The sequence below is a fragment of the Anopheles maculipalpis genome, chromosome 3RL, assembly GCF_943734695.1.
Source record: "Anopheles maculipalpis chromosome 3RL, idAnoMacuDA_375_x, whole genome shotgun sequence".
In the NCBI taxonomy this organism is placed as follows: domain Eukaryota; kingdom Metazoa; phylum Arthropoda; class Insecta; order Diptera; family Culicidae; genus Anopheles; species Anopheles maculipalpis.
The window spans coordinates 71314689-71332947 of NC_064872.1; the positions used below are offsets into that span (position 1 = coordinate 71314689).

The 18259-nt window shown below is 48.7% G+C and overlaps 2 protein-coding genes across 2 annotated transcripts in view; one reads left to right on the plus strand and one right to left on the minus strand.

Moving 5' to 3' along the window:
* LOC126562723 (E3 ubiquitin-protein ligase RNF185-like) overlaps nt 1-18259 on the minus strand; it is a 382489-nt gene that overhangs the window by 317422 nt on the left and 46808 nt on the right. The gene's annotated exons all lie outside the window — the stretch shown is intronic.
* Nucleotides 901-18259, plus strand: part of LOC126562016 (transcriptional coactivator YAP1-A) — a 29420-nt gene continuing 12061 nt past the window's right edge. Inside the window, exon 1 of the mRNA XM_050218426.1 lies at nt 901-1712. Within this exon, the coding sequence (XP_050074383.1) occupies nt 901-1712 (812 nt within the window). The remainder of the gene's footprint in view (nt 1713-18259) is intronic.

Genomic DNA, 18259 nt, shown 5'->3' on the forward strand with positions numbered 1-18259 from the left:
CAAAACTGTTAGTGCAACGTGTCACTACGAACCTTGGCAAGTGTTTGAAACGGTGGGTTAGTAAACAAAAGGGTAGAAAACGTACATACCCCCCCAACGAACATCTGCGTTCACGGTTTTCTTCAAGCAGTCCCATACTTTGGGCGAAGGAAGTTTTAGCCATCCAACCACACATGATCCTCACTTTATCCCTTATTTTAATTCCTCAGAATTGTTATCTACGATCGTCACAGCAGAATCGCGTTCGGCGAGTGTAGTTATATCTCTCTCTAGGTGCAATCTAAGCTCATTGATAATTCTACTCCTTCGGTGGGTTCGGTTCGAGCGTCCACCAAGAATGTAGTGAGTTGTAGTGCCACTCCAAAAGGAAGTGTATTAAAGCCACGGATACAAAAAAAAATTGGCCATTTGTGATGTTGTGTAGTTTTGTGTGCAAAATTTGCTAAACAAGCGTAGTGATCGTATACACGGAAAAGCAAGAGGAAACCCACCCCAATCACGGAAAGGGTGCTGCAAAAACTGCATCCCCGGTCGGAGCCAACTCCAGCAATACGCTCACAGCGCACCCCAGAAAGGTGCGCCGTGTTTTGCAGGCTGTGTAGTGCAGCAACGCTGCAGCAAGATTCTAGCCAAAAACGAGATCTCCGACTCGCGATCGTCCGATCTCGCTCGCGTACGTCCGTACAAAACCTGAATCGCTGAAAGCTTTCGAGATCAAGCTGGCCGAAGGGGTTGGGCTTTGACTGCTTGTGAGTGAATGTTTGTGTGCGTGCTTTAGTGTGCGGCGTAGGAAAAGAGATAGCGAGTTTGTGTGCGCGTGTGTGCGCGTGTCTGTGTTAGAAAGAACCCGGCCATCCCCGTGTAGGTGCGCGTGGTGCTGCAACAACAACAACATAAAAAATGGCGTTCAACGGCGGTGCAGCGGGGGGTAGTGCGGCTGCGGTGGCCGCCGGTGCAGCAAACAGCGCCACCGACGAGAACGAGTCGACCGGTGCGAACAAGAAGAAGAACCTGATCATACTGGTCGACAAAGATTCGAACGATAAACTGAACGAGCTGTTCGACAAGACGCTCAGCAATAAGCTCCCGCTACAGATCCCGTACCGCATGCGCAAGCTGCCAGAATCGTTCTTTATGCCACCGTCGTCCGGCTCCAAGTCGCCGTCCGTGTCGCACTCGCGCGAAAACTCCGCCGACTCGGCGTTTGGCTCCGGCACGACCATACTGGGCGGCGTGACGGGCGTTGCGACCGGTCCGAACGGTTTGCCGATACACCACAGCCGTGCACACAGCAGTCCCGCTTCGCTCGGGAAAATCCCGGTCGGGTTGGGCGGGCTGGGTGGTGGGGTGGTGGCTGCGGCCGCAGCGGCTGCAGCTGCCGCTGCTGCGGCCGGTGGCAATGGGGCTGGCGGTGGTGGTGGTGGTGGTGGAGGCGGCGGCGGCGGCGGTAACAGTGGCAATACGGTGGGCGCCGGGGGTAGCAAGTCGGCAGCGGCGGCAGCACAGGCAGCGGCAGTAGCTGCAGCCCAGAACGATGCCAGCAGTTTGGGAGCGGCCGTACTGCAGCAGGCGGCCCTGTCGAAGGCGGCCATACAGCATCTACACAGCCGGGGTCGATCGTACGACGTGTCGAACCTGCACGCCAACTTTGGCGAACTGCCGCCCGGCTGGGAGCAGGCGAAAACACAGGACGGACGCATCTACTACATCAAGTAAGTACCGCTTGGGATGGGGATGAAGCAGACCGGGTGCTTGGAAGGCTTCTCTTAGGCTTAAGGATGTCTTGATAGCGCAGCAGCTGGAACATGAAAACAGTAGCACCAAAGCAATGTTTGAAGTTGAGAGGCTTCGTTGAAGGTCGCACTCAATAGTCTTCATCTGTAGCGCTGCCATGAGCGTCTTGGACGAGTGCTTTCAGTTATTGAGACGCAGTTTGCAAGACCTTTGAACACACACACCCTTCAATTGTCGGATCAATTTCGAGGGATCAATGACAGGAACAAACTGCTTCACACTCACGCTTCAAGAGGGGTTTTTCGTTTGTTGAAAAACAAACAATCAAACCATCTTTTAGGGCTCTCTAAACCTAATAAAACGCGTATAGTGATGTCGCTAGCTGCACAGTCCCATAAAGGACCATTCTAGGTGCTTTTGATTGGGTAATATAAACGTTAATCGTGCTATAAACGTTTCGGATTTGTTTCACGTGGAACCTGGCAAGGGGTGCGCTTGTTTCCAACGGCTCCCATGCTCTCCAAAGTGTCAAGTGTCGACACTTTTTTTTATAGAGCCTGAAGCATTGAAGGGCACTTTGCTATTGGCATTGGCACTTGCCGACCGAACACTTTCCCAACGTTGCTTTGGACTTCTTAACTCATCAACTCTCCCGATCGCGCAAAGTCACGCAAAAAAGAACGCAACCTACCCGCGAAAACCCCTCCACCATCATTTGGATGCATGTTACGGCAGCATGTTTTCACGACGTCTTGCGACCATGTTGTCGGTCGATCGAGTGTGATCATTCCAGCGAAACGCGTCCGCGCTAGCAAATCGAACGGAACTGCAAAACCGATGCAACCGTAGCCCTTTTTGCTGCTGTTGTTGGACATGTGAAGACACACCGTCACCGTCGCCGTTTTGTGTTTGAAGTTGGATGGCGCAGAAACATAATTAAAAGCATTCACGAAGCAGAACAGCGTCCCTATTCGCTTGAAGTTAAATTTTCGTGAAGGTTATTATTGTGAGCCAATAGTAATAGAGAAGATCTTGCTTCGGATATAGGGAACACCTTGATTCTCAGCTGTCACAAGCTATCTTCGCGTTTATTTGCTAAGCTAGATGCAATCATCTTCTATATGCGACCTTCGCCGATCGTTCACGTGTTCGATAGCGTGTGTGAGAGCGCTAAGATGACTAAACAGTGCCAGGTGCTGGAGGCTCACGTGCATGGCAACGTTCGGGGGACGCTCCGAAGTGTCTCTTCAAACAAGTGGCATGTGCAGCAGGTCCACCCGGTCTGGAGAAGATCATAAAAATGGGTAATTTCTAAATCAAACCCATTCTGATGTCATTGACCGTCTCTTATCGGGAGGGGGTTTGCTCAAGGTTCTTGCTCCGCTTCTGATTGTGGTGCTTCCGTAGGGTCACCGATAACCCTCCGATATGGGTTTCGATTGATGAGTTGGTTCAAAGTTCAAACCCCAGCTGAGCTGAGGCGTAGTTTAATTAGCATTTAAATCGCTTTCGCTCTATGAGGGTCCTCCTCGCTGTCTACTGATGTCGGCAGCCAGCACACCCTCAAAGATAGCGTTGTGTTTATAAATATTAATATATTGCTTTACATTGATGGATGGACGTTAAGATGGAAGGGAAATCTTTACAATACTTCTTGCTAGCACCCTTAGAGGCACCCTTACAACAGTATATTCTTACTGCTTTTCGCTGTATAGTTAGGCGAAGTAGGAGGCATTCACTCTAATAAAGTTTAATTGGCGCAGGAACACCTCCGTGTATGCAAAACAGATTGTTCGTCATTACCACATCTGCCGAGCCCATATCGACCGATCGACCGGTCGATCGTGCATATAGGAAGTTCTAAGCAATTTACCCATGTGTTTGTGCAATTCGCTCCCTTGTTCGCTCTGGTGTTATTATCCAGCTTGTGCTCGTAGACCTACCCCCCCTTTTTTTTGCCCCGCGGCATACATTGGCTGGAAGCTACACTACACCCCATCGAGTTCCGCGGACGACGTCCTAACGGTACAACCCGGTTGCTGCTAATAATCATAATTGAAAAATATTAACTCCAATGCACCACGCGAACGCGGTGAAGTGGACACCCAACTAATGGAGAGGATGAGACGTTATCGTGATCTTTTGACACGGGCGCTATTTACAAGCAGTGCATGCAGGCGGCGGCGGCAGAGTTGCAGGGGATCTCCGTCGGAACTTCCTTCCTATCTCTGGTGCCTTTTTATCATGCTCATCAGCCGCAACACCATCTCCCTAGATCATGTTGGTGTGCGCGCGTGTGTGTCTGTATCTATTGGAAGAACGAAAAAAAGGGTGCTTTGAGTGTGCGAGGTTTGATCGTGGCAGTGACCTCATGTTGACGGAAATAGAAGATGCTGTAATATCATGCCACTTTTCCCGATGGTTGGTCCAGTATGTTTCCCCCCCCCTCCCCCCCCCCCCCCATTTTTCTGGATCGTTGTCTTTTTTGTTGTTGTGTCCAACCAGGAACATCCCATGTCCCGTCACTGATAGAGCACCTCACGCAAACCCTAACATCTTCTGGACATGCACGGAGGGAAGCAAGAGAAATGTATACATCAACAATAAAAACACCACCAACAACAGCAAACAAAAAAACACCCCTTACTGTCCAGACCAGACCGGCGATAAGATAAGATTTACTTGCATTCGGTGGGTTTTCTTGCGCTTTGCTACACCACACTCTCAAGGTGACGCGTTTTGATAGCGTTCTTTGAGCTGGTTCGTGTCCAGCGCGGCACAAACAATCGCCACACAAAAAAGCATAACCTACACCATCTGGAGCTGGTGCCTTGTTTTGTCTGTTTGCCGACCAACTGAGGACACTCTGGGTTCGCGCTATCAATCAATAGGATGATGATGCAAGGCCCCCGAATCGATATGTTGCCCATGGCCAATACAAGAGGTCATCCTAAATCTGATCACCTTCGAAGGCACTTTCGTTTGAAGTTGGGTCGAAGATTTTTTTTTTTTTGGAAGCCAATTATTTTTAATTAAAGCCTTCATTAGCCTGTTAGCGGCTAATTAACCCCGTTCGCTGTGGTGCGATGGTGTAGTGATCGTATATTATTTAGGAATGGTTGATAATTCTAGAAATGCTGGACAAATATCAGCAGATCAGGATCTGCTAGGTGAACAATGAGGTGCAGAATGTGTGCAACATTTGGAGTCATGGTACCTGCCAACGTTTGTTCACTTTGTCGCTCTACCATCTGCAAACTAGGCATCAGGGCATCAGAATCGAAGGTTCTTGTCTTGCTGTTTTCTTAAGTTCTTAGGTGTGGTAAAGCTTAAGAAGGTACGAATAATTAACACCACTAACAGTTTGTGCTGCAGCCAAGTACGTCAAGTATCTCACTACAACGTATGCACGTTGCACAAGAAAAAGGGACGAAGAAACAGTCCCTTCCGGACTGTTTAACCAACCGTTAGACCACAACTCCAACACCACAAGTTGATGCTGTGTATCTCAAGTATTGCTTCTTCAGCCACGTTCGGTCCAGGAATGTGAAGTTCCTGATGAATATGAAGCAACATGGAGCAAATAGTCGGTACAGGAGTAAGAAAGAATGGCGTCCGCTCAAGAACCAACGTCCAAGTACCTGTGCACACACACACACACGAACACGTTAGATTCTTGGAGCGCAATGAATCAGCAAAACGATTATTACTGCCCTCGGCGCAGCTCACTTGGAGCGTACCTCTCATGCTTCCCGAACATCAGCCCGGTACAGCGACCACATACGTGTAACCGGATACGGCAAGAATGTACCGTGAAATGAGTCTATGGGAAATAAAACCTTTTTCCCCAGCTCGGCTTTCCTGAGATTGCGTTGGGCAGGTCTTTACTGCTGAAATGCGCAACTCGTTTAGGGCCGCCAGTAAACTTGCCAGTCCAAAGACCTTTCTTGAACGTTTGCCCAAACTATCTATCGGTTCGGACTGACCGTGAGCGGCGTTGTACATCGCTGTTATCTCGTTGATCGATTGATCGCTTGTTGCTTTTTTGCGGGAGTATGGGAGCGATGTAGAGCGGTTTTTTTTTTTGTGGCCAAGCCACCTGACACAAGTGCGTCATCGCAAAAGTGAATTATGTTCTGTTGTTTTCCAATTTCCAAAACCCTCGGCGAGAGTTTACATTAACTATAGCGACTAATCGCGATCGATTGATCGGCTAAGGCTCGAGCATGGGTGAAACAAATGCAACCATCTGTCTTGGTGGCACTGTGGTGGTTTGGTTTGCTTCTTAGAAAATTCTTCCTTCCGTTGCAGAAGCACTCTTCCGTGAGTCAGTCCGATTGTTTGTGCACTCTGTCTGAGTATTCCTTCATGCTCGAAATCACCATTCAATTCCCACGGAGTGGATCGTAAATAATCGGCTAAGAACGGTGCTAAGGACACGTCAAACGATCGAAATACAACATCATTCCGAGCCACAGCCATTTTTTGTCGCGCCCGGGTGTGGAACTGGAGCTTGGCAGGAAGGAAGGAGGGGGCTCCAATTATTCCATAAATTTGTTCCGATTCAATCCATTTTATGGCACACCGCATTCAAGTGTTGCGGGTGAGAATAACACTGCTGCCATTTTTTTGTTTGCCGACAGCTTCCGGCTGAAATGGAGAATCGGTGGTGTAAATCATAGCCCGCAACAAGATATGACGCGTGATGGATGATCGTCTTCAAAGTCGACTTAGAGACGGCCAGTGGCGGTTCTTGCGAAAACGCAAATAAAAATTTTTTGAGGAAAAAAAAAGACTTTAATTCCTTCCCCAGCGTGTGGGATGGGCAAAAAAATGTCAGGAATTCGAGCAATTTACACTCCACCGGGTCGTGTCAACGGGGGCAGAATTGCTTCTTTTTTTTGCTCCTGCTGCTGTTTTTGTTTTTGGAAAATTTTCTTATCTCGCACGGTTCGTGTTTTTCCTCGTTCCGTGTTTTCCCTGCCGGAATTGGAATGCAACACGAACAAAACCTCAGCTTTATTGCTTTACTCGCATGTTTTTGCACTACGCTACCCACGCGCGCATGTTGCGCCCTTATTATAACGCCCCATTCTCAGCCTCAGAAGCTGGGAAACTGGGGGTTTGGAGGGGTGATGTCGTGTTTTGTTTTCCATACCCTCAAAAGTGCCAAAAAAGCGATGCCTCAGCTTTGTGCGGCCACAGGTTTATTGGTAAATCTTTAGGCGTTAGGATTTTGCGATGTCCACAACACTGACCAGGATGGACAAAATGTGCAACGCCTGGTTTTATTTGATTGTTTTTTTTTTTCTTTAATGGTTGTTATTATTGTGCGGTATAGCTTGCAGGAACAGGAAAAGTCAATGTAAAGGAGGCATGCTGGCAAGCAACACTACGGCGCAGAAATATTTCCATCAGTCAGCCAACGCTTCCTAGAACCTGGTTGGTCGCGCTCTATTTTCATTATTTGCGCTGAAAAATCATTTCCCCGAAAACAAAATAAAAAACCGCGACCTCTCCTCGCAATTAATTTAATCACCGCTCTCATCTCGTTTGCTTATTGGTGACAAAACAAACAAACAGTTATGGCACGGGCCCGACGTACCAGAGCGCCAGTGTGCCGGCATTTTTCACATTCACCTTGCATGATTTGGAGTATTTTCAGGAATCCATCAAAATCTCACTCACCGCGATACATGATATTGTCCCATGGTGAGTGGGACATAAAACTGGTGCAAGGTGTTGTAAAAAAACTACTAAAAAAAAATAAATCAAAATGCTTTTGCCACAACCACAACAATATTGATGCAGACGGTAGTAGTCGGAGCGCTTCACGCACTCGTAAAGTAATGAATTAGTGGCGATAAACAGCAACTAAACGCCAACAGCAGGATGGTAAACTGATATCGAGCAGTTAATTGGGGCGATGGCGATTATTTTTCAAGCGTGCGCGCACACAACCTGCAACGGGAAACCCGCACGAAATGGGATCGGTTTTTGACTTTTGCAACGTGGTGAAAATTCATTTTTATTGCAAAAATGTGCCACAGCGTGAAGTAGTTCGTTCGAAAAACAACGTACTCCAATTACAAGGTACGAAACTGCTCGAATGATGGCTCCGGTTGCTCTCCTCTGTTGCGGGGATGATGCTTGAGCATTATTTTGCTTAGACGATTCCATAGAGTATCTCCTCTTTTTAGCTTTTTCTTATCCCCAATGTGTTTTTCCATGCATCCTTCACACTAATCCGAACTGCGTCCCTAACGATCGCGCTTTTCACGATCACCTGTCGTCGGTAACGTTGTTGACATGTGGCTAAAAATAGTGTTTCGCCTATCAACATCATCAACATCCACCCATTGGGGACCATTCATCCTGCCGAGATGAATATTACGGCAGACCACCCTACGTCAGAAATTTCGATGGAATACGGAAATTGTGTGACAATTTCTGTGTAGCATGGGATCGTTTTTTTTTTTCGGTTTGATCATTTCGAACGGGTCGGGGGGAAACATTTGAAAAGTAAATGTAACGTAACGTAACATGTAACGCTTCTGCTACCGGTGTTCGTTACTACGTTACGCAGCAAAAGACGATCTTTTCATACCGATATCTGATGGACCTACAGCATCAAAAATTTGTCAGTAAACAAATCCTTGTTGCTATGCTGCAATGTTTCATGCTTCCTGCACGGGGATGCCATCTTTTTTATTCCAAAAAACACCCGACCTGTGGGCTAATGCCACATATAAATCAAGCAGCTTGACACAAACACATACAATCGTGCCACCATCTTCAGCGCATAACGGCTTGCAATCCATCACACCTCGTCGTCGGAGTGTTGGTTGAGTGAAGCGCGCGCGAGTCCACCAAATTTGAAACCCCGCCGGACGGAAAATGTGAAATTAAGAATAAAAAAAAGCACACATACCAATGCTATTTTCGAGTGGAAAGTGAAGAGAATGGAATCGCGACGATAGTGGCCGATGGTGGACGGATGGCTTAAATATAAAATTAATTTAAATTTTAATTCCCATTTGCTGAAATTTCACCGTTCTGCAACACGATCGGATGCTACAGCGGGCCCGCCAACGTCCTATCTGTGATGTGATTTCAATGCAACCGAGAGCATTGAAATTCATCGACAATGCGAACACACCGATTTCCGTTAGGCAGGCGCAACTGTCGCCACCGGCAAATTGTCGCACGTTTGTGTTTTTGTTTTGTTTTTCGTTTCGTCTGGCATTGTACAAAGGAAAGCTAGGAAAGCCTAGCGTCAACGCACAGGCGCGTAATTTGCATTCGATACAAAAATCAAATGAAATCAAAATCTCATCCCGCAAACAAGTCCCGCATTTGTAAGCCACAAGGGAACGAGTGTTCCCGAGACGAGAAGTCCATCAAGCAAGTTAAGGTGTGAGGGATAAGCGGTGCAGAGACAGCTGAGGGCGGTTTGGTATGCGGAGGCAACGCTTTTCTCGTCAGACCAAAATTCTTTCCTCAAACGTCTCGGATGGACGACGAACCAGTGCTGCACTGTATAAGTATGCAGCGAAATAAAGAAAAAAAAACGAACGACGAGCATAATTTGTGCCCACCAACACAATCATACGCCCGTCCGATGGAAGATCAAGTAACATCCGCTGGTAGGACCATTGTTGTTTTGTCTTGCGGCCCGACGCACGCACACACACACAAGGCAGACAGCGAAAATCGCGAAAACCCTACATCGAGAACTTCAACTCCTGGCACGGGTTTTTTTATGCCTTTCTTTCCGTTACGTTTGGCCTGCCTGCAGTCTGATTGGCATTTTATATCGACGGTGAATGGCGACGTCGGCGAGATGTGCGAAAACGATGCAAACGATGATGATGATGATCGCTGGATCGATGGTGTGCATAGAACAGGGGTGGGGAGGGGAAGGAGGCGCGGTAGAGCGAGAGAACAAAATTGCAACACTGCAACCCCTGACGGCAACATGGTTGGCATGGTGGTAAGCGCACCGCCAAAAACGGGTGAAACGTTAGAAATGTCTGCTGAAAGACTCAAATCAGTTCGAGAACGGCTCTTCGGCAATCTCATATTACCCGCGATCGCTTTTTTGCCAACCGTCAGCAGACACCGGGGACGCATCAAATGTAACGACATTGTGGGGAGGGGGGGGGGGGAAGGCTCCCGCTTCCCCGAGCAGGATCCATCAACGCTTGCGAACCGCCGTGCGCTTAATGCGTTTATCTATGCGCTCGCGGACGTCGCAGCGTGAAAGAAATGGTATAAGCAGACCGGGGAACAAAAGAAGCAACAACGGCAAAAAAAAAACCAACAAACGAACGAGCAATAATGGCAGTACAAACAGAAATAAAAATGCACGCACACACGCTTTTGCCAGCAGTGTTTTGCTGCTCCGTGTTGCGGTCTCACACGTGATCGCGTCTGCGAGGCGCAACACACCGCCGTCACACGTCATACAGGATGGGAAGGAAGGAGGAGGGGGGGGGACCAGTGTTCAAGTGTTTGCGATTTGTAGCGATTGTCTGTTGTCGTCGCCAATGGTTTGGAGTTGGAGAAAAGCAGTATTTGGTTTGTGGTTTTGGTTGTTCTCGTTTTGTTTTTTCTTCTTTTTTCCTGCCAATTGTCACTTGTATGTTGTCAGTTACGATAGTTGAGCAAAAAATACACAAAAACCTTAAAAAAAAAAGAAAATGATAAAGCAAGTTTGCATAGACATTTTGTTTAGTGGCAAAATAAAGTTGTGTACATGTTGATTAACAGAACACAAAACGGAAACCTTTCACGTGTCGTCAGCTTGGGTATAGCAAATGAACAAGCGATAAATGAAAAATATTATTATGGCAAAGTGTAAAGAGAGAAGGAAACAAATCAAACAAAAAATACTCCTTTGTGAAACATGTTTGTAATACATTTCAAATATAAACAAACGGCCCGGACTCGAAAGGAGGACATATAACTGAGAAAGTTGATATTAGAAAAGTAAACTTGCATGGAAGATGGCGCACCATAAAAATTGCTATAAGCTCTATTAGATATCGGGGTAGAGCTCGCGGAAAACGAGGTAAATATGAGCATACTTCCACCGAACCCCTAATGTTATCCAGCTGGACAGATTAAAGATGAGCAAGCGATAAAACTAAAACATGCCTCGCACGTACATATAATGACGTCAAAGAGATCGCACCGGATGCTGGTACGAAAGCGCCTGGGCGCCTTGCGTCAGACGCACACCGTGCGATGAATCAGCGACAACCCGAATTTTGTTTCTTGGGAACTGAAGCCCGCTAGCAATACGGCCTGGCCGTCCCTGATGAATAAAAAAAAAAAAAAAAAAAACTGAATCCCGCTTTAGTACGTTTCCTTGCTAGCACTTGAAACACGATGAAAGGATCGTCGTCTCTAGAGTAAAAATGGCAAATAACCACGTACGCGTACGATGACTAAAAATGGACGAACTGCCATCATTGTCCAAAACCTCTCTAGCTCATCATTTTACGTTCAGCAGCAGCAGCGTTCAAAGTCGTATCAGGCCACCCTCTCGCCCGATCGTGTGTCTTCTTCTGTTTGGTGCTGGGTGGGAGACAAATCTTCTAAAACGTCTTCGAAACGGTTTTGCTACCGATTTGGCAGACGTCGTGTAAAATGAGTAACGGGGGGGGGGGGGGGGGGGGGGATGGGGGGGGGTTGCGCTGCCACCGTAACCGTTAGCAACAACTGGCCGCTCCTCGCACCCAATACATGCCCCATGCGTTCGTCGATCGCATCAAAAACTTTTGGCAATTGCGCACTCGCCTGCCATGTCCACCTTCGTGCTGGGGATGATACTGACCACGGTTAGGGCGATCCGTCCTACGCCTGGTTTGGTGATCGTCAAAATTTGGCATCGATCGAACGGAGTGGGGCAACAAGCCGCCTCTAACCCGAGGTACACAGAGACCCAACAGCATGCGCGGTGAATCATCGCTGCGGGTGCGGTAGCTGTCGAGAGGGTCGCGCCGGCACGGTGCCGAGAGTGAAAATAAATCACAATCCACACAGACTCTTGGCAAGCAATGGTACGAGCGATCGTGCGTACGTTTTACTGCGCGGTTTGGTCCGGTTTTTATACCCATACAGGCACGCAGGCATAAAGTCCGGAGAACGATTGAAACACCCGCACGGTCCGGCAGTGAAACAAGCGTTCGATCTATGGGCGATCGTTAGAGGATCGCTTCCATGGTGCGTGATTAACGTCGCTTTTGCCACCGGGTTGGCAGAATGTTTGGAGCTGTTGTGTGTCGCGCCGTCTCCGGTGCTCCGGTAGTGCCCCGAAGCATTAATCGTGAAGGCGTACACCATTAAGGCGAGCCGCTGAGGGTGGTTGCTCGTGAGCGTAGTTGTTGGCGTTACCTCGGACACTCTAATAATAACCTCCCAAAGACATCGACGCACACAGGGCAGTAAGGTACGGGAAGTAACGGACAGATAAAACTAGTTCACCGTTCTAACCTATTTTTCCATCAACCAAGCAAGAAGTGTCCTATGTTTTGATGTCGAAGCTGCCGTTCCAGAGCAGTTTGGTACGGATCGGATGTGCGTTGGAGTTTGTGTATCATCTTGGCTGGTTTTTTTTTCAGTCTGCTGCTCCAAATGTGTGCCACATGTGTGTGCTGTGTTTGATCTGTTCTTTTGAAAACAATTCCGCCGACCGGAAGTCTTGGCGATACCAAACCCACGTTGTTTCTCTGTTCAACTGGTGCGCTGTGGGAGTTTCCTTTCCCTACAAAACCGAAGATTGACCACATTGATTTGAATTCTCGGTCGGGTTCGAAACAATTTCGGGTGCACAGACAAAAGGGAGCGTTAGGTTGGGAGGGCCTCCTCTTTAGACCATCCAAAGCTTCCCAGCTTTGGTCCACTAAAAACATATGTTAGATGTAAATCTTATATCCATCTGCTTCCCGAATGCTGGCTCCACTTTCGCACTTCCCATCGTACCTGCTAAGTACGAGTCCATGTGCAGAAGAAAAAAGAAAACACCTAGAACTCGGACCTCGTCGATCGAACCAAGCGAACCAAGAACCAGGAAGATATTGCTTGGTTTGCGTTCCTCACTGATGGGTGTAAAGGTGCAACACTAGCGGTTCGAACCGATGTACATGTTGTCAGATTTATGGTAGCTTTCACGGCGCGTTTCAAGAGCAATTCCAATTAAATTTAACTTTCATCCGGTCCGGTGTAATACCGTCTTCTCCCAACTTAACGCCCCAATCGTCGGGATCATCACCACTCTCAGCTGTATGCATGTATTTTATGGTTTGTTGAGGTGGCACTTTTGTCGTGTTTTATTTGGTGCTGTTTCATTACCAGCACCTAGGCAGGGAGGCCAGGCAGGGAGGAACCTTTTTTTTTTTTGCTCTGTCGTGAATTTTATTTGATTTGGCGCTACCGACCGTTGAGGAAGCAAGCAATATACACCCGAACGGTGTGTGTGTGTTGTTTAACGTTGTTTGGCAGCGGAATCCGGTGCCACTTGAAATATGATCGGCCATCTCAATCAAAGATGGCCCCAAAACACGTGCAGGGTGCCCGGGAAGGGGTGGCTTTTTGAGAAATAAACTCTCGATCGGCCGTCGGCGAAATGAAGACGAAAAGCAACTCGCAGTGCAGTGCGGTTGCCAAGCCTGGCCGCTAGCGATTTTGATATTATGTCAACGTTAGCGCTGAGCGCGCCCCGGAAGATTTATCGACAACCGGGCGGGATAGATACACAGAACTTACGTGTGTGTGTGTGTGTGCTCAAGAGGAGAGTGTCCGACAAGCTTGCGGTTGAAAAATGACCGCTATTTCAAGGATTGATAAGTGGTTCTTCTTCAATCTTTTTTTTTTTGTTTTCCTGCTTTCGATTCCAACCCCGTATGTCCCAGAGATCCTGCCGGGTGGATCCACTTGATCGGCCAAATGGAAGGATGTGCCTTCCGACAGGTTCTTGAACAAGCCCCAACTGCATACGGTTACGGGCCAAGGCTTAAACCGTCTCTGCGTAGCGTTCTCACGAGGAAGTGCGTCTGCGACGTGGGTCGAAAAATTAGATTTCTATTTCTGACACCGACGACCGACATCCCGAATCCGCTGAACCTAAAAAAAAAAAACACCACCGTCCGCAACGATCGGGCGGTACGGTACGGCGAAATTGCGTCCACCTTTCTGCTGCTAGCGACCGAGGGTTGCGCTACGTGCGTTCTCGTTCTGGTAGGTCATTAGTCAACTCGTCCGTCCCCGGGATGCTGTGCTGCTTGCTGGTGGCGACCGTATAGATTGTGGTTCGTGACCGATGGATGTCTAGCACCCAGTTACGCCTGTGTTACCTTTCGGGGGGTTTTGCTGGCTTTTTGTTGTTGTTTTGGCTGGCCTGCTGGCGTCAGGAAAGGTGTGCTCGGTGGTGAGTTTGGCAAACGGCCCATCCGCTAACCGACCAGTGGTTGCCGGTAGCTGTGGCGCGAGCCTAATGTCTGCCCGATGTTCGCTCAAACCTGCATGCCAACTGTATGCAAAAGCTGCACTACGCTAGACATGCACGCAGGTTACCTTCGCCGATTGTTGTCAGCTTCGGTGTGCTTTGTTTTGTTGCTACCGTCCACCTACAAGCGGTGGCGCGGCAAACAACTCCCACCGCGAACGCGAGCTTGCGTGTCGTCCGCGCGCCTTCACCGGACGAGCTGGGCGGGGACGCGACGATCGTACGCGCCGGATGGCAAACGTCCAACTCGCTCGGACGGGCGCGGACGTATCGTTTGGTGACTTTTATTTTTATTTACAATTTGTCATTCAACTGGCGCTGGCTGGCGCCTTCGCAAAAAGTTTCATCAACACGCGGGTGTTTGCATCGAACAAAAAACCAAAAAAAAAAACGGTAAAATGAAAACATTTGAAACAGATTCACGGTTGGATGGGGGTCTGCACGCCCTATGGAGACCGCCGTTAGCGGCATGGTTTTGCGCTCTTCCGTATTATTTAATTAGCTAGTTTGCTCTACACATGAATGAATTATTCTACTGATCTGATCCTAATGTTGAATGTTACAAAAACTGCTCCCAAAGTGTCATTCACACACACACACACACACGCACACAACGCTTAAGGCAACTACATTGTCCGTTGGAGGAGAAAAATGAAAAGATATAAAATAAAACATCATGTGCCAAAAAGATGGATGATCGCGTGCGCGCTCGATCAGTCGCGACACTCGTCACACTGATGACGTCCGGACATCCCGCGCTTCCGCTTCATTCGGCCACATGCGAATCGACGTCGCCGACGGCTTCGAATAGGTTGGCCTTCGAAAGCGCGACAAACTGAAGCGCCCGCCACAGCCCGACAGCGCGATCAGCGCGAGCTCCTGAAGATGATCATCTTCTTCACTCCCTTCCCCGCCCGAGAGCAACTGCAACATCCTCCCAGTTTTGGTCGTATTTTGTTCCATTTGTATTTCCGCGCCTCGTTCCATCGGCCCCCGACACCCCATGTTTGGGTAGGGACCAACCCCGTCCAAACGGGAGTGGAGAGATTGTCGTCGGCCGTAACCGAATGGGTGTTTAAATTATTTTTAAACATCCCGCACCGACACTTTTCTCCGCGCGCAGTACCACAATCAAACGGCGTCGCGACGATTGGACGAACCTCTAGCAATGGGGTGGGTTCTAGCGCTCAGGAAATGAAGACGGTTTGTTTCCAAATACGCAGACGAACCGCCTAATCTCAACTGTGACTGCGAAGACGCGCAGATCGTTCCTCCATAGCGCGGCTACAGCGTACGGTAGAGTCGTCAATATATGGCGCTTTCACGGCTCTGGGCGCAGCTCAAGTGGACGGACGGTTTGAACGAGTGAAGAAGGGTGAAGAAGTAGTGCACCGGCGTAGTACGTTGTTCCGCTGGCAAAAACAAAACACTTCAGCCAGTCTCGAGAACATCATCGGAACGCCTGCGCATAAGTCGTCCCTTCCCTGATTCACCCATGGAAGAGGACTTGCGTGCGCGTGTTTATGTACGTGTGTGCGTGCCTGTGTGTGTATATGGAGATCATGGACTTTCCAATTATAGCTCGGGACTTCTTAATGATCCCGGCAGCTAGCCCCTGTCCCAAAGCGCCAAACGTAAATCGCTTAGACGTCGCCCAGGACCAGACCCAAGACATCAGGCCAATTGGTCCTAGAGTACATGTGCCTAATGAAGTTTATGATTTGCGCAAAACGACCGATATTGCGACAAGACGGACACACATCCAGACGGACCCATAAACGCTGTCGACCGCATTAATGTGCACCCTTGCCCTTACCACCCACGGCAATGCTTTTGGGCAAACAAAAAAGGGACATGGTCGGGGAACCATGAATAGGATCTGGCAAGGGATATGTGCATACCTGTGTGTGTGTGTGCGTTTTTACCTTGAGTAACTTCGGTGCCCGTTACCTGTTTGCCATTCGGTGGGAGTTGGTACCGGGAAGTATTCCCACGATGGAACCATGTTCCCACTGGGAGGGGGCGCTTCTTAAGACGCGATCATAAGCACCAAAACACACCACAAGAAGTTGGCAAAACGTGCACTTCCTCTCGAAAGGACAGGGATTTTACACGGCCCAAAGGCGAAACAAATGAATGAGCAATAACCCAAAAAGAAAAGACCCGTCCAAAAGGGATTCCTGGAACTGGACTTGGAAATTGAAATAGAAATCGAGAGACCTGCATATGGGAGGTATTTATCTTTGGAACGGCATCAGCTTCGTCTGCTTCTTTTGTGTGCGAATCCTTCCCAAGGCGTCTGCACCAGGCGTCTCCTGGAAGGATCACTTTGTTCTTGGTCGTGTTTTGTTTTCTTCCGACCTGATTCCTTTGCTTCTTGCGCCATCCTTACACTAGCAAATTAGGGCAAACGATGTAGAGCGAGAGCCCTCAACAAGCTGTGAACAGTGACACCGCCATCAAGAGAGTGCGATGCGCCGTAACTTATTGTTCTGTCTAGGGTCTAACGATTTTAAAGTGTTCTTTAAATTTTGCTGGAAACCCAGCGACCCATTCATAGTGCTTTGTTCTCCCCCTTTTTCCATTATGAATGGATGCTCTTATGGCAATGGTTGCGTGAAAAATCCCTTTTTTCTGGACCTTAAGCGACGTTTATGATTTCCATTCATGAACGCCATTATATCGACAACATGACGACCTCGCTTACATTCCTTTGCGACACACAGCAAACAACAAGAACAAAAAAAAAGCTGCATCCCCCGAGTGGCCACGGAAATCTTCATAATTAATACAGCCTTCGGCAAAAAAAAGGAACGCTTCTACTTGCAATAGCAGCCGCAAGCAGCAAGAGGAATAGAAGTAAAAAAAACAGTTGCATAGCTGCATAAGATTAGCTCGAATTGCCGCCGGTGCAGCTGATGTGTCGCTAGCAACAGTGGAACTGCAGTTGCTCCAACTCCAAGGTGGTACCCCAGGTGCGATTCCGAGTCAGCAAAACACTCGATCGGGTTTCGTAATAATTCCGTCCGGGTTACGGCGGAACACGGCCGCTGCGGTACGCTGGAATGATCGTGAGATAGCAGTTGGCATCCATCGGTGCCCCACTGAGCATTGGCAAGGTACACGGTATGCTTGCATAGCAGTATGGAGGGAGAGGATAGGTCTTAACCCACCCAGCTGGGTCTATCTACGCGGAGTTCAATGCTGTTCTCTTGTTAGAAGGTTCGACGGGTGCTCGGATGCTGGAGCCCGCTGACGTTTTATTAGTTTTGCAACAATTACTGTAACAGCGTGTGCGACCGTGTGAGCACGGTGAGATTATGCGCAAAGAGAATTTGACGTGGGGAAGCCCCCACGCATCCATAAGCATATATTTCTCGCACGGTGCACAATAATAATGTTTGCAAAAATTTTCTGCCTCACCGCGTTGTGCGCTGTCGTCCAGCCGGGCGAACTTTGCGCAACTGGCCGACGACGATACAGCTCTCCCAGAACACAGCACAAAAACTGGGCACCCTGGTACAGCGGCAAATGCCGGACGTCAGCGGGCTCCTGCGTCGTCCTGCAACGAGATCTGATTCATGTGGTTTAACGTGTTGCAACAGCGCTCAGCACCATGGAGATACAGGCGATCGTTGCGAGAGCAAGAGATCAAGACCGCAGCGTTCCAAAAACAGCCGAATCTGAGTGCGACTATTGCCAGCCAGTGATTTGCGTACGAGTGTCGGAGGAAAACCCACTGCTTGTTTATTAATAGGTAAATAATCATAAACGCCAACCGCTGCGGCTTGGCTAGCTGGGTACGTTCCTTCAGCGCCTCCATAGTGTGGACACCAGATAATCAGTGGGTTTTCAGGCGATACTGCAGCTGCGCTCGGAAGATATGGCACACTTGGTGGCGCGCAGACACCGATGCCTTGCGTCTGTGGGACTTGCGGCAGAATTGCGTGTGAGTGGTGGCTTTAGTTTATGTGGGTCGCGTGACCCAAGACTTTTCCATCCAGCGGTGGCTGT